Raw genomic sequence first — 18,189 nt, forward strand, 5'->3', positions numbered from 1 at the left:
TTTTTTGTCATTTTTCGATATCCCTTTTTTACTCGACTATATTGTAACATAGTTCGAAATCGAAAACTTAAATATCAAGAAGGTTATAGTTCATAAAACCCACTTACGTCGTATGCATCACAATAATTATGTATCATGCGAGACTCTCGATTTTACCTAATACAATTCATCGACTTTGATATAATTTTGTTGTGAACATTTGTCATTACAAATGTCAGAAAAATAATGAAAAAATCAATTGCGGGTCTCCTCAAAAAATATCTGTACATGGTTAAATTACACTAATTTACAAATGTTATAAAATATTAATTGTTTTAATAAAAATAAATACAAGTGTACTATAGGATGATAATGTTACTGACTTTTTCTTATAACGTATACTATTAAAATTGGGTTAAAGTGTTAAACCAAAACTTAATTAGGTATCGTTATCCATATAATGGTCTTACAAGTTATATATTTATTATTTATATATATATATTTTTTTTTATTTGGTTATATCACATAATTATAGTCCACGATTAATAATATAACACGTTGACCTACTCTAGTTTATTAATTTCCCACTCGGCTGAACGCATAACTAATCTTAATTACGATTTAATGGAAAAAGGAGACTTGTTTAATTAAAAATAAAAATCATAAAACATTTTATGATATTATTATTTTGTTAATTGGATATTAAAATATAAGCTTACAATCAATATTGTTTAAAAACACAAAATAAATATTAACCTTGAAATATGAAACAACTTTATTATACGTTATGTAATTAAAATTTGTGATGTCGGAATAATTATTTTTCTTTTACTTGAAAATATCAACGACTAAGGTTTTCTTTCATTATACAGAGCGTTATTGGGTTTTTCTTATAGACGACGTGAACAACCTTATGAGAGCGTTGAGTGGAATTACTATTCAATTTGCGTTTTGTGAATACTGAATTTTTAAGAGAATAATATACAACATGCCTCTAATATTTTTTTGATAAGTTTAGTAAAACCCAGCAGGAGAAATTCAATAGAATTGTTTTCAGAATAACTTGTTATATACTAAAAAAAACTTTTTTCATTCCAACGTAACTGATCGAACTAATCACGAGATATGGTCTGCATAGATCTTAAAAACAGTTTTTGATTTCCCGTCTATATTCTTTAGTTATTAATAAAAACTTTTAAACAAACTTAAACGTATACATATAAAAATCTTATTTTGAAAATATTTACATACAGGTATTATATACATTATTTTATATTAAAACAATTCTTTAGATAAATAAATGAAAAAAACTGTTTTTAGAATCCAAACATTTAGTTACATAGTAATTTAAATCTATATTCGATAAAAGTGTAATATTAATACATTTAGTAATGAAATAATATTTTATTATAAGTAAAATAAAATATCCAATCTGAGACAGATCGAACGAGTGTCCCTCGGTTATGACATTGTCCGTTGGTTCTGCGGTACGGTATATATTCTCATCATAGGCTATATAATATGGGCATTAACTTCGCTCTCACACTATCACAACTCACATGCAGGGAATTTATTATTGAGTGTATATATATTATATGTCTTCTTAGAAACGGTGAGCTTCAAATCCATTCAAGTATTTTGAGATTTATATTTTTATACATCGACATTTTCAGAAAAAAATAGTATGTATGGAATAGTAATAATCATAGTAAATATATTACGTATATCTAATTATTTCCAAAGCTAAATAAATCTAAAAATAATTCCATGGCGTGAACATCAAGCATAGTGAAGCATCGCCATACTATCGAGTGATGTGTAAATAAGTCATATATGTGTTTATAGAAACATCACGTTATCAATATTAATAATTTTGACTTAGATTTTTAAAATTATTTGTTTTACTAATATTTACATTTATGTATTTTCTTGCTTTTTTGACTTACTAGTCACGATACGATATATTAATTTGATGCCGACTGTTTATACTGTTCGCGTTTTATACGAGACATAGCTACGCCTACTGTTAACCACTGTTATTGTAGCTTTAATAATTACCTTAACAGGTAAATCCTCATAGACCACAGTTATTGTTATTTCAATAATACGAAGTGCGTAATTCCACGTGAAAATCTCAAATGTAGTGTGAAATTTGAAAACACGGGTTTCGAGGAATAACGATTCTAGCAGTTAAGCAAGTTTTATGATTTTACTGAATTAAACGAGATCATATTTAAAGTTTGTGCGGAAAATTGAATACACTCTGTAAGTGCAACTGTGAACTTTGTCGTGACTCGTCGCCGCGACCGTATATGTTTAGCACGTAGTCAATCGCACCGTATATATTGCAATACGCGCCGATTGAACAGTTTCCGTATCGTTTTGCTTATATTTTTGGCGGTTATTGTGAGCACGTATACTACAACCATTTATATATATCAGCTCGATGATGTGTCGTCGTAACTTATACTGCGAAGCAATCGAAAAACCGACGACGTTGGTCTACGAAAACACTTTTCATCGAAAATTCGAACCCTTTACAATAACACACATTCGCGAGTGCGTGCGCGTACGTGTGCATCAGAACTTATGATTCGATACGACCCGGAGTATCATTAACTCACGTACGTTCGACACCGATCGCCGATAAACTATAAACGTAATTTGTCTATGGTGCGATGATAAAATGGCTTCGCTACGATGCGTCCAAGTCTGTTCAAATGTTCGACAATTATAGCAAGTTTGGAAACGACGAGTTGATTAGAAACGAAATTCCTTCGATATTAACGATTATAATCTGCCTTTACAAATTATTATGCTTTCCGTAAAATTTTAAAATATGAATAATAATATCTCGTGGTATCACTCGTCAGTTCTTTTTTTTTTACATTTCGTGAATTGAACCGAAAATAACCGATGACGAGAGAACATTTATGATTATGTCCTTGCCTTTTCAAGTATTTGACAATTTCCGGTATACATCTGAATGTATTCTAACGTTATAGGAACTAACATAAACAAATTCTGAAAATAAATTAGCCATGGTATACGTTTTTTAAGATTACACACTTCGGGCGTAACGCCCTTTACCGAAAATAGCGATAATAGCGATACATTATAACCCTGGTATATACGAAAAATTCGAAACACGGTATAACATTATCGTGTACGGATACCCCATAATTCGTGACGGCGGTGACTTATTTTGTATGTCCAATGATTTAAAATACGACTGAAATCACGTCTGTTTCTATGTCGATAAGTTGTTCTAAATTGCACCGTTCCTATTAAATCCGCTATTGTAATCTCCCGTGGTTGTATAAAATCGATACACGAATATTATTATTTTAGTATTCCAACCATACAGTTGTTCGGGACAGGTGTCGGGACGTTTTGAAATGTTCGTTTTTGGTCGGATACAAAACGATTGAAAAACAAAATTTAAAAAAACCCGACTTTATATATATATATATATATATATATTAAACTGGAATATCGATTCCGGAACAGTGCGTTAAAATGTTAGACACTGTGTCAAAATAAACAATTGCGTGGAAGGCGTTTTCCGGTCAAAAATCAATTTCGGGCGATTCACCACGATTGTCCATACATACAAAACGAAAACTAAATACATAATTTACACATGCCGTATTGTTTAGAAATAATTTTGTTTTCCACATAGACAGAATAATGAGTTTATATTTAGATATTTATTCGATATTAATATGCTGTGCACATAACAGACATCGATATTGTCCGATAATTAATTATATAATATCCCTAACAAGTCGCAATGTTATTTTGTGGGCTTCCAAAATGGGTCGTTTCGATTATTTGATTCTAGAATCCACCAATTATCGAAGTTAAAATCAAATAACGTACATTTAAATTTAATATTGCATTTGATTCGATAAATACATGTTTTCTTCCCCCGGAAAATACATCTGTGGACCACTATTATGTTATTATCGCGTTCAATTTGTGTAGGATCACTGGAATACAGGGCAGTGACGATAACAATAACACTGGTTTTAGAATCGATAGTTAAATATAATATTCTTAAAGTACCTTCAAACCGTTGCATACTACTTGTATCCGAAATTATAGTCAAGTTGAATAGGTAGTGAAGGTTCGACATGATTATAAATAATTTGCTTCCCAGCGTCTATTATACGCCTAGTTTCGTCTCTATAAGACTCTAGCTATCAGTATTGATACCTAAGTTTGGAATGTGTATTTCGATACATGCATTTAACAAACAGAATAATATAAATCAAAGTTTGTGTTTTCTAAAATAATATTTTCTCAAAAAGCATACAAATGATCATTATAAATATTAAAATACAATTGTCATAAAAAAAATATGAGTTGGTAGTATGTTAGTATGCTATGTAGCTTATTATTAATTATTACGTGTTTTTGAATCTACTACCTATGTATTTTAATAATTTTTATGACGCAAGTACTATGCAGCCCATGAAATCTTATGACGATCGTAGTTCTACTAAGTGAGATTCCGAGTTGTTAAATAAACGATTATCCGATTCGATCCATATTTGATAATAATATTATGATTATTATTACGAATTACGATTATTAAAACCAGTTTCGTTAATACATTACATCATCGATATACCCACGTCATATCATTATTACTACTATTTGTATTATGTGTTATTTAATGTCTTGCTTATTGTTTTTTGTTTACGTTTGTCCTTCGTTTATATTTTTACATTGTCGACGTGCATGTTGAGTGTGTTTTTTCCGTTTGTTTTCGTTTTTCCATTGCCTTGCCCAACACCAGGAGATCTGTTAGCAGGGCTGAGCAAGTTTGCCAAGCTGGCCCGGTCCGTGACCAGAAGCAAGACACTGGTGTCGCAGTTCTCGTCGCACCCCGTTTCCATCAAGGATTCCACCAGACATGTCCAGTCCCATTTAGCGCACGTGAGTATCAACGAATTTAACCACATATTTTATCTTTATGTAATTAATTTATCGGGGACTGGAAACCGAACCAAAAAGGAACCCCAAAACCCTTAACAATTTTAAAACCAGTATCAAATCGAAATATTTTCAAATAACCGGAGTCCTAATCGTAACCCTTAATTGATATAACTAAAAATCAGAACCAGAACCGTTTAAGAGGACGCAACACCCGCATGTTGTCCCCGTCTAACAAGTGCGCAACATAACAAATTTACGCTCAGCGGATCATGTTTAGCTCCATTAGTTTAAAAATTAGAATGAATTGCCTATTATGAAACTTGATGGTAAGAACATTATGTATGTGTTGGTTTTTTACGATTATTCAGTTTTTAAATGAGTTATGAGCATTTTTAATTTACGTAATATAATATTCGCATAACTTGCTAAAAAATTAAACTATCGCAAAAAATTAACATTCAAACACAGATAATTTTCTTACCATCAAGTTTCATAATAGGTCATTTTACTCAAATGTCTAACCTTATGGAGCTAAATGTGATCTTCTGAGCGTAAATTTACTATGTTGCACACTTGTAAGATGGGGAAAATACATGCGGGTGTTGCGTCTTCTTAATGAAATAATTTAGTACTGGAACCGAAAAAGACAAAAGGTACCAGTCCCTGATTTATATTTATAAATCAGAGGCGTGGTTATGTAACAACTAGTAAGACGTGTTTGTGTTTTAACTTCCCGACGTATTTGATACGTATGTGTGGCTTCTGCCACTTTCCCTCTTACTATCCTGTTATATCTATGCCACAGCCACTGATATTAAGTCTCATTATATATATATATACCCTGTATCAAAAGAAAATAATCACTTTTCGTCCATACCGACTGACGGCTCTGATAGTGGCGAGCCCAAAGTTCCCGCACCTTGCTAGCCGACGTTTTCCTAAGACAACGTACGAACATTTACGAATAATATTTATAATTATTAGTAATATTATATTAAATTTGGAGGCCGCCCAATAGTATGAGTTATCAGCGGGAGATGCGTGAAAATGACAACAATCTGTTGACCGACTGATTATTCTCTTTTGAGACAGGATATATAATATAATGTAGTCCATATTCAAACGACCTGTCGTTTGGGTTGGACGAGGGAGGTTGGCGGGATGAACACAACGCACGGTGGAGGAGACGACTGCTATTATATCACCCGCGTAGGTAAATTTCGTCAGGACTATCACATGTGCAATATTATACTTAACATGTCACATGAAGTCATACACAGAGTACAACAAAAACAAATTACGAATTTGATTGTCTGATTGCGCAATAACTTTAGTTTTTAAACTTAATTAATGTAAAAATATATATATACATATTGAATTATTTTTTTAAAAATGGATCTAGACAAAAATTATCACTATAGGGCTAGGATTTGTATGAAATAAAAAACTGTAAAATATGACTTATTTACTAAAATTATGCAAAAATATGCATTCAAATTTTTATAAGATAAACACAAAAATATAGTTACAAAAAAAAATATTTATTTATTTAAATACATCAGTGATTGACCGTTTGTCTTAATATAATCTCTCTCTCTATAGTTTCAATCCGTAGATTGGTTTGCAGCCATCTTCCATTCTTCTCTATTATCCGCTTTCCTTTTCATTTCTACGTATGAGTTGCATCCTTGGTCCTTAATTATTTGTTGAATATACTCTAATCTTGGTCTCCCCCTATGGTTTTTACCGTCTATGCATCCTTCTATGATCAATTTTAGTAGTCCTTCGTGTCGCATTATATGGCCTATCCATTCGTTTCTTCTTCTAACTATACTTTTCCATATTAATTTTTCTTCTGATATCCTCTCTAGCACCTCTTCATTTGTTATTCTGTCCATCCAGCTTATTCTCAACATTCTTCTGTAGCACCACATTTCAAACGATTCTAGCCTTCTTCGATTTCCCATTGTTATTGTCCAGGTTTCACACCCATATAAGGCTATACTCCATACATATGTCTTCAATAGATTTTTCCTTATTTTTAGGCTAACGTTTCTTGATGCAAGAAGAGTTTTCTTGCTATTAAATGCTATTTTCGCTTGACAGATGCGTTTTATTATTTCACTACTATTTCTTCCATCATTACTGATGATGCTTCCTAGGTATGCAAATTCATCTACTTGTTTTACTGTCTGGTTTCCTCGTAGCTTTATCTGTGTTCTGGTCACATTCTCCCTTCCACATACGAGTACTTTTGTTTTTTGTACATTTATTTTCATACGCAAATCCTTGATAAAAATTTCGTCCATAGTTTTGATTAGTTGTTGTAAATCTTCTTCTGTCTCAGCAATTAACGCTATATCATCGGCGAAGCGCAGCATACTTATTTTATGACCATTCACTATTATCCCTAGGTTGGTATCCTCTTTTATCTTTTCTATTGCTTCTTGAATGTATGCATTGAATATAATTGGTGATAGAGTGCATCCTTGCCTCACTCCTTTGTTTATTTTCGCTTCTTCTACGTTATCTTGGATTTTTATAACCGCCAACTCATCTTTGTATAGTTTGTACAGCAGTTTCCTGTCTGCCTGTTTTATCCCCACTCTTGTCATCATATCAAACATTAACTTCCAGTTCACATTATCAAATGCTTTTTCGATGTCCACAAAAGCTATAAATGTTTGCTTATTCTTTCTAATCCTTTTCTGAATAATAATTCTCAGTGCCAGTATTGCTTCTCTCGTTCCTCTATTTTTCCTGAAACCAAATTGGTCATCCGTCAATGATTGTTCTATCTTGGATTCAATACGTTGGAATAAAATCTTTGTTAGTATCTTTGATGCATGTGATAGGAGGCTAATGGTGCGGAATTCCTCACATTTCTTTGCTGCTGCTTTCTTTGGGATGGGTATAATTATGCTTTTTATGTAGTCCTCTGGCATTTCGCCAGTCACGTATATATCTCTGATAATTTGGAACAGCCTGTTTTTAACTTTCTCTCCTGCCTCCTTCCAAAGCTCTGCTTGTATTCCATCAATTCCCGCTGCCTTTTTGTTCTTCAGATTCTTCAATGCTTTATCAAATTCCTCTCTCATGACTGGATCCTTTTCATATTCTTCCTCTTCTTTTGATTCGATTTCCTTAAATGTTTCTCCCTCATACAGTATTTCTAAGTATTCTTTCCATCTTTTGACAATATCTTCTTGTTCCCACAGCATTTTTCCATTATTATCTTCTATTCCACCGGCTCTGGGCTTATACTGCCCAAAGAACTTTTTTACCATTTTATATGCTTCTTCTCTTCTTCCTGTTTTCATAAGTATTTCAATATCACTACAATTTTCTTCCAGGTATTTTTCTTTTGCTTCTTTCGATTTCCTAATGACTAGATTCCTCAATGCTCTATATCTTTCCTGTCCTTCGGTACTGTTCAAATTTTTATACTTTCTTCTTTCTTCTATCAAGTTCACAATTTCGGCTGTAATCCAGTCTTTTCTGGCTGCAATGTTTTTATGCCCTAAAGTTTTTACTGCTATTTTTGTGATTGTCTGTTTCAAGTTCTGCCATCTTTCTTCGATGTTTTGTGGTTCTAGGGGATCTTCTATAGTCACCTCATTTGTGCATTCACTGTATTGTTTCCTTGATTTTTCATCTTTTAAGTTTTTAACTTGCCATTGTACCAATTTCTTCTTACACGTTATTTTTTTGAATTTGAGATTACACTTCATCATAACAAGATTGTGGTCGCTATTTATGTCCGCACCTGGGTAACTTCTGCTTTCTTTTACTTGATTCCTAAATCTATTTTTTACCATGATGTAATCAATTTGGTACCTATTAATGTCTCCAGGCATTTTCCAGGTGTATCTCCTTCTCTTATGATGGTTAAAACAAGTGTTTGTGATTATTAATTTGTGTTTTGCACAGAATTCTAGTAATCTATCCCCTCTATCGTTCCGGTTTCCTAAACCATAGTCACCTGTTATATTTTTTACTTTTTCTTCGCCAACAATGGCATTCCAGTCACCCATTACTATCAGATTTTCCTCCCCCTTGACACTTTCTATTAATTTGTCTAAATTTTCATATACTTCTTCTAACTCTTCCTCGCTACTATTTGTTGTTGGCATATACACCTGAGCTACTATTGTGTCCTTTGGTTTCGTCTGAAATCTGACTAGTATGATTCTCTCATTGTATTGTATGTAGCTTTTAACTTTTTCACCTAGGGTTTTATTCACTATCAGCCCTACTCCTCCTATACCTGGTCTCTTCTCTGCTGTTCCCGTATGTATTATTCTGTAGTCTCCGCTCCAGAAGTCTCCTGGGTTCGGCCATCTTATTTCTGATATTCCAAGGATATCAATTTTCATCTTGTTCATTTCCATTTTTAGGTTTTCCAACTTTCCACACTGTAATAACGTTCTTACGTTCCAAGTTGCTATGAATTTGTATTCCTTATATTCTTTAACATTTCTTTCTCCTCTCGTAGTCCCCACCCGGAGATCCGAATGGGGGACTATTTTACCTCCGGAATATTTTACTTGAGAAGCTGTCATGTTGATTGCTGTTACTTGGGATATTAATATGGTGGTTTCCCGTTGCCTTCCATATGTCCATTTTGGTCGCCTCTTACGACGGGCATGGACTACCATGGGTGAATTCTAACCCCCACCCACAGGGGGCCTTAATATAATATAATTGAGAAATAGAATTTATAATTCACATTTAATAGTGGAAATACGTAGTGTGTTACATGCAACGACCACATATTTTTTTTAAATTTTCGAATATAAATGATCAGCGATTTGTTCGTAGTATTGATTTATATTGACTGAAGCTTTATCGCATAATATCTATTGTACCATAGGATTGTATTAATAAAAATAAAATTTATGTTTGACAACAAAACCAAATTTTATACTTTAATCAGCAGGGCTAGAATTAAATACGAATTATTAATATTAAATTATAAATATTAATTACAGAATATACTATAAAACATGCATTTTTCGTATTCTTATAATTGAAATATGCAATAATATTCATTTTATGCAATGTATGCAATAATATGCATTTTATCCAAAATATGCGAAAATGTGCAAAATAAAAACACCATCATTTATCTCATCGTGAGGTGATTCGTGGACATTACTGACAAAATCAATAATCAGAAGTCGCAAAAAAAACATATTATCACATATAATGCCTAGCCCTGGTTATCACATTGTAAATTTTAATAGTTACCTACATATTTCAAAATTACCTGTACATATATCCTTTATCTAAACACCTCCCCCTAAATTGAATTAAAATCCCTTCGAAACCTGTTCGTAAAATAATGTATTGTATACAAATGTGTACATTTGTATTGTCATACAATTTTAAAGTTATACAATTTAAAAAATCCCTGTTAGTTGGCGCTACTGATATTTATATTATGTAACATAATAATTAGTCTACCCAGAGTATACTGTATTATACAAGAATAATACAAGAATAATAATTATAATATGATACAACGTGACGAAAACGACCTTCGTCTCAAATATCGAATTGTGTTTTTTATTTTATGGTCACGTTAATTCAAAATAGCTTGTAAAATATTTCATTATTATTTCGACGAAATCATTATTTTATTTGATTTAAAAAATAATAATAAGTAATAATAATAATAATAATAACAATAACTAAGGCAAAAACATTATTAATAACGCGACAGGTTTCGATATTACATTTTGTTTAGCATCCTATTATATATATATATATATATATATGTAACAAAGAAAACCGTAGGAAGTTCATCAAAATAAATATCAACAATGAAACTATTTATAATACCAGTGTTAGTTGTGTATTTATTTTTGAATAACAATACAATGTCAACTCCGACAAAGATAAGCTTTCTAAAACAATAACAATATACAGAAACGAGAAAAGTTAATAGAAATGTTATATTATTATTAAAATATTGAAATGTTGTGTTTAGTGTGCTGGACATGATTAAAAATAATAACAATTGTCAACTTATCAAAAAACTCATAAATTATAAAATCTTATAATTTCAGAGTAATATTTTAAAATCTGATCGTCAGTCTAAAAATAAAAAACTACCATTATAGCCATTATGCTATAGAATTTAGGGATAATTATTGCCGAGGTAAAATAAAAATTTTCTTAAATAGGAAATTAAAATCATGATGTTTTTTTTTCATTTTCGTTTTGCAAAAGAAACATTTTCGAACTTTGCAAAATACGGTTCATTATTGTTATCAGCGTTTTATCTAATTCAAAATGAACGCGTCTAATTAGAAATCTGAAGATAACTTTTTTTACCCGGTTCTATCAATAATGACACAAAAACTTATAAATTCACGTTAAATTAACCCCAAAAGCAGCTTTAACATAATAATATAATTTTGTGTGCTATCGCCAAACATTTGACGTTTTTTTTTTTTTTTTTAATGAATAACAATATGGGTACTCTCGATCAGTCCATTATATCCATGAATTTCTTTATTTTAATGATGGCATATTTAACCTTTTTCTTACATTCGCGCTTAATCACTTCGCTTACGTTTAGCCATTACAATATGTCTTTGAGATGTTGATTTAAGATCATTGTTGGATTATGTTATAGAACTCAAACTCAAATTCATGACAATGTACACGATATAATTATAATATGCAATTTACTACAGATTATTTAATTTCAATATAAAAATAAATCGAATAAACAGTTTATTGTTAATTTATAATTAAATGATATACATATTAAATATTTATCTTTCACTGTTTTCAATGAAGTTTGAAAAGTTTTATAATATAGTAATAGTATTGTAATGATTAAAATCGCAATACTCTTTCACAAAAATCAACGATGCATCCTTCCCCAGCTGAACGACAACGCGGTTTGAACTGACATCTCATTTTATACTCGTCCTATAAAGGATATTAAACCATATGGAAATATTTAATATCTTCCGTCGTGTTGATTGATTATAATTATTTTTTTTTTTTTTTAATTAACTACAGTTTATTATAAACATAATTTATTATCACGATTGAAAATATCGTGTACACCAATCGCTATGATACGTATCTATATCGCATTACGGCGTATAATTATCGACCCGTCCAACTGGCAACTACATAGGCAGTCATCGTACTACTACTCGTATAATATAATTCGACGTCACAATCACGATGTTCTGGATCTGTACGTTTCGAATTTCCCTATGGTGGCGGTGGATTGTGCCATTTTTTTTTCACGCGGGCACCCAATAAACGTCTTGTCGTGATCATTATTGCTGTTTGGTGTGTATCGAATAAATGTATAGCAGAGAGGTGTTCACATTCGATGATCATTAATTATTATATCGCCTATTGTTAAACCACCGCACCGTGACCAGCAGAAACGGCTATTATATCCGGACGGCAGACACGGTGAAGGGAGATTGACCGTACATAGTACCGTGAAGAACGCTGCACAAAGAAAACGCGATAGGTTTCCCCCGAAGGGTTTCATGCTATTTCCAACAAAATTGTTAAGTTCCTATTTTCAAAAATCAGGAATTTCGTAGTATTCGCTTATTTTAAAATTAAGTAAAGCACGTTTCTAAATTATAATAATTGGAAGTCCTGATTGGTATAAACATATTTATTTTTTAGCGTGTAGATTTTCAGAAACTGTTCTGAACATTTTTTTTTTTCAAATTTCACGTTGACATAGGAATTAATAAAAATAGTACCTTTACTGATTTAAAATACTCGTAGTTAAATTTGTTAACAGTCAAAATAGAAAATACAATATAATTCAGTGGCCGATTGTTTTTAAACTAAAAATGATAATTTAAAAAAAATATAAATTTATTTTATTAAACATTTAACTACATAAAAAGTAAATCCTTTACTTTGAAACTGTTGTAAAATCTTAATCAACTTTATAGAACAACAAGATGAGTAAAAATCAGAATTAAAACTATCGGATTTAACATATATTTAAATGGCAGGTTAAAGGTTAAATTAAAATCGTCCCGAACAACACGTGCCGGAAATGGCATGTTAAACCTTCCCATTATATTTTATATTATAAATTGCATCGGTAGTTTAAATATTATCATTCGCTCAAGTTTTGAACAAACTGTTTTTGATATTACTCGTTAATTAATTTGCAATAGTAGTTAATAAAATACAGTTCAATCGTTCATAAACGTGTATAGGAAGTACCGCAGTTATCCACAAGAGGACCACAATAAACCGTGTTTTTTTTAAGGGATCTATATTAGTAATTAAATAATAAAGTCATGTTTAGACTTAAATAATTAACAAAACTGTAAAATGTTGATAATACACACTTTAATTTTTGAAACATATTTCCATTTATTCCAAGTCCATTGAAAATAATTTACTTCGATAAAATACTTTGATATATTATGTACCTGCGTAATTAGTCAACTACTGCCCACTTTAAGAGCAATATGATTGCTAAAATGTTATTTTACGAAATTATAACAAGCGACAAAATGAACATTGGTGTATAGGGGAGTATAATTTGGAAGACCGATCTTCATCAGGTTGAATTAATGGTTTATCGGTGGCACATGACAATACACTTTCCTACGTGATAGCACATGACGTGACGTGTCAAAGCATATATTTCGATCTCTATTTTCGAGACACTCAAAACAATTAAAAACTGATGCTTGCTTGACAAGTTTGGTGGAAACTGTGTACGACGAATTTTTTTATTTCGAAAACGGTTTTTGATTAATTAAAAAGTTTAGTCATCTTAATATTTCAATATTAAATCAAATATGTCAATGTATTTTTTTTTAAACTCAATTTATAATAAATCTAAAAATGGTATTTTTATACTCGATTTTTTTTTTTTTAAATTTAAACGCCAGATAGTTCGAAATATTTAATATTCGTTGATAAAAATAATGCATATTTACGAATCAAAAAGTTTTTCAAAGTGAAAATGTGTCGATTAAATGTCCTGATTTCTATAAATGTACGAGGTATCAGGTCTAGACGCCACATTTTGCTTAATGACTTTACGTTATACTCTTTCACGTATAATACGTCGTAGCTTATTAATAATTAAGAAATATTACGCGAATTAGCCGCCCACCGGACAACGTGAAAATTATAAATTATAATAATATTACCTCCCTGCTTGTTATGACGATATCGATTTCATATGTTTTAATGAAATTCCCGCATTCTAGTATAATAATATAATAATATTATAACTGGTTCGTATTTTAAGTCAAAATATTATTATAAAGCTAATCTTCTCTAAAAAAAGCCTTACAAATGTTCTACTTATATTGTTTTATAAAAAATAACCAATGAACATCAAAATATGCTTAAACATGTACATTTACAAAAATACCTGCAAAATCGCTTTCTGTAAAGAATATGTTGTGTAACTCATTATGGAATAGGTCACTGTAGTAGATATGTTAAATTTAAACTCACTGATAAATTATTGCATATGAAAAACAACAAATTATCAAAGATAGTCAGTCATTAAAAAATGCAAATTAATTTTCAACCAAAATTTACACTTTTATTTTTCATTTTATCGAATTTCGTAAAAAAAAATAGATTATATATTATTATTATTATTAACTACGTATCTTTAATATTTTAGTAAATGAATTAATACGAAAATTAATAATAGTCGGGATACATTACATTTTAAAGACCAGTTGGTCCAATGATCTTGGAATTTTTTTTAAATATAACTTGATATCTTTTTTTAATTAAATCAGATACTTAATTAAGCACCTAACCAAAAAAACAAATTCATTAAATTTTAAAATAAATATTTATTTAATTCAGTATTAATTACAATTGTATCTTTTAAACAATTGACTACATCTTAGAAGTTCGTAGCTTAAAAAATAGAGAACCAAAAAAAAATGATAATTCAAAATGTTAAGGAAAATAATAAATAGGTACCTAAATATTTTATTGAAAAAAATTATTGTCAACATTCAAAGTACTCAGTATTTAATAAAAAAACACATTCACACAATATTTAAAAATACAGTGTATTAATGTAATGTCGTGTTTATGAATTTGAAGAAAAATCGCAATCGTATTTTATAACAATAAACGTAAGTTCGTATATATATACGACATAGACGTTATAATAGATATAGACGTTTCATTTGGTGCTGAGTCGGACGTTTCGATATCAATTTGCTTTTTCTTCTCTTGGCCATATTATTATATACTCGATCCCGTAAAATCCCTATGCGCGCAAAAAAACTAAAATAATACATAACATACTCGCTAATCGAACTACGTTGGTCGTTATTGTCCATTCAGTGTTCGATTTTGTCCTCCCCTCCTGCCCCTTTCACAGGGCACGTTCCTTAAACACATACGAGAATTTTTTTTTTTTATTACAAGAACGTGACCATCACGAAAGACCTTTGATGAATGACCTTTTTAAAACTTCACGTCACCGGGAACGATCAGTTGAAAACTAATATATTTGAAACGTTATGTGTAGTCTGGAAAAATTACGTCACCGTCACGAAACAAAACGAACTGATTAACGAAAGTATAAAAGCTTAACTAGCCAAGAAAAAAAAAAAAATAATTTTTCGTCTCAATCGAGAGTCATTTTGATTGAAAACCCACTCATTATATAGAATATTAAATATAAATAGACAGATTATCAAAAATACTAAAACCAAATATGTTATTCAAAGGTAAAATGTTTTAATGTTGAAAATGTTTTATGTGTTATTCCTTCTATTAATTTGAGTTTTAATATCAATGATGTTCTTTTTAAATCATTGTAGTATGCTTTTTTTATTTATAACATGAAACATCATTATACACCACCTACACAAAACAAAAAAGAGCTCAAATCAATTTTATCAGTTCTAAGATTAAATACTATATTTATGATAAAATGAATAAAAAAAGAAAAAAACTGAATTTATATTGATGACTGTCCTTAAGCAGTAGATATTGCAAAATTTTAGTATTTCACCTGATCAAAATCACAATACAATAATAATTATTTATATATAAAATAATTATAAAAAAAATAAAATATATATTCTTATTTAAATACCTACAATATACGGTTTTGCTGTATTAAAATATTTAATTTAATTTAATTTTTTTTCATTTGTTTTTCATAGAATGATAGAATAAAATATAGGTTATATCATATTATGCCTCTGCCACTTTAACGGCATACTAACACCGTGGTCACACTGCTAGTAAAAAATAAAAATTATTCGATGACATTTCGTCATATTTAATTGCTAGCCGCGTACCAATGAAACTATTGAAAATGGAAAAATGGAAATTTGTTGTACATACATTTACTTTTACCGCGGTCGGCGTTGCGAGGCGATTCGAGGGTGGGTAGAACTCCGAAACTGCGGTCATCTCCTCCCGGACACACGCGGCTCTTGGCTAAGCCGGCGGGGTGTCCGTGCGTGCGTGTGCGTATACTTTGGTCTTGTGCAGATGATGAGCCTGAACGCGGACGTAATGCCCCAGTACAGGCAAGAGGCGCCGAAGACGCCGCCGCACATCCTGCTGCACTACTGCGCGTTCAAGGCGATCTGGGACTGGGTGATACTGTGCCTGACGTTCTACACGGCCATCATGGTCCCGTACAACGTGGCGTTCAAGAACAAGACCAGCGAGGACGTGTCCCTGTTGGTAGTCGATTCCATTGTGGACGTGATATTCTTCATCGACATCGTGCTCAACTTCCACACGACGTTCGTCGGGCCCGGCGGCGAGGTCGTGTCCGATCCGAAAGTCATTCGGATGAACTACCTCCGGTCGTGGTTCGTTATCGACCTGCTGTCATGTCTGCCGTACGACGTGTTCAATGCGTTCGACCACGACGAAGAGGTGAGTAACACTGTTCTTACCAATAATATTAAGTGTTGTAGAATAGTGTCTTGTTATTATCGGTGCTCGGAAAGTGTTAGAAAAATATACTATAAATAATAATCAATAATTTAAGTTTTTACTCGAGGATTTACATCCATATGGTTTATATTTCACGAGTTCCAATAAAATAAGTTCATTGAATTTGTGAACTAGTATGTATGTGTGTATACATTTTATATAGCAATAATTTCGAGTAAAGTGTAAATTAATATTAATCAGTAATCGCCAATTTTCTTTTGCGATTGGTACCAGATTTTCAATGAGCCCGTTTTAGATATTACGTTTCACATTATATAACTAATGGATACTTTTTTGATTAAATAAAATATTTTTAGTGTCATCATAGCAGTTAACTGTTTAAAAAGTAATATAAAACAAAAATATTGAATATGCATTATTAATTTGCCAACTTTTAACGTTTTAATAATGTGCAAATTCCACCAGGAATTTATGCATCATGTATAACATGGTTGGAGAGCTTTTTATTATTTTTAAAATATTGTTTTTTCTTATGGAAGTTATCCGTATTTGTAGATTGGACTATTAATTGGAGTATTTCTGAAAGCGGTCCACAACTCTAAAATTATGATTATATTGTTAATTAGTATTTTACTATATTATACCTATACTAGAAGATAACTGTTAATAACTGTATATTTTAATTTGATTGTTTTATGATGAATTTTAAACTAACTGCTTTGTCTGGTTTTAATAATAAATAATAATTTGGACGGAGTTGAAAAGTGAGAATGTATATATTTGTGTTGGTCATTGTGTCTCTACTGTATACGTATTTAGTGTGTATCCAATTTATGTATAAGTGTGACAAATGTTACACGAGGCATAAATGACCTTTTTCGTTCAACACTAATTTAATTTAAATATATATTTTTTTAATTTTTATGTGAAAAAATATTATATTGCTTAAGGTACCAAGAATAATATAAAGTATCAGAGTAAAAACAAAAATCGAATTATCCCGCATATTTCAAAATTATTTAATATTATTTTTTTATTTTTATTATTTATTATAATATATTATATTTGAATGTTTTGACATTATTGACTACGTATATTAGTATATGATTTATGAATGTCATCTTCTACTAGCTAAATTCCGCGTTAAATTTGGTTCGCGGTGTCATAAAAATCGAGTTATTCATAAATTATTTTATTTTATAATTTTAAAGCCGAAAGGTTTATAATAATACATTATTACGATTATTATATTGGTTACAAGTCGTTAAATCTAAAAGACATATATATTAAAATATTATTTTATTTTAGTGCAAACAAAATGATTATAATTTATGTCCA

At 30.7% G+C, this 18,189-nt stretch overlaps 1 protein-coding gene across 7 annotated transcripts in view; it reads left to right on the plus strand.

Moving 5' to 3' along the window:
* The window catches only part of LOC132920293 (potassium voltage-gated channel protein eag), a 200,632-nt gene that overhangs the window by 163,528 nt on the left and 18,915 nt on the right, over positions 1 to 18,189 (plus strand). For 3 of the 7 annotated variants that reach the window (XM_060982559.1, XM_060982561.1, XM_060982560.1), the window contains 2 exons: positions 4,784 to 4,923; positions 16,435 to 16,830. In XM_060982559.1, coding sequence (XP_060838542.1) covers positions 4,784 to 4,923; positions 16,435 to 16,830 — 536 coding nt within the window. The remainder of the gene's footprint in view (positions 1 to 4,783; positions 4,924 to 16,434; positions 16,831 to 18,189) is intronic. The other 4 variants (XM_060982562.1, XM_060982563.1, XM_060982565.1 and 1 more) reach the window with 3 other exon arrangements.

This window comes from Rhopalosiphum padi, chromosome 2 (assembly GCF_020882245.1).
Source record: "Rhopalosiphum padi isolate XX-2018 chromosome 2, ASM2088224v1, whole genome shotgun sequence".
Taxonomy (NCBI): Eukaryota; Metazoa; Arthropoda; class Insecta; order Hemiptera; family Aphididae; genus Rhopalosiphum; species Rhopalosiphum padi.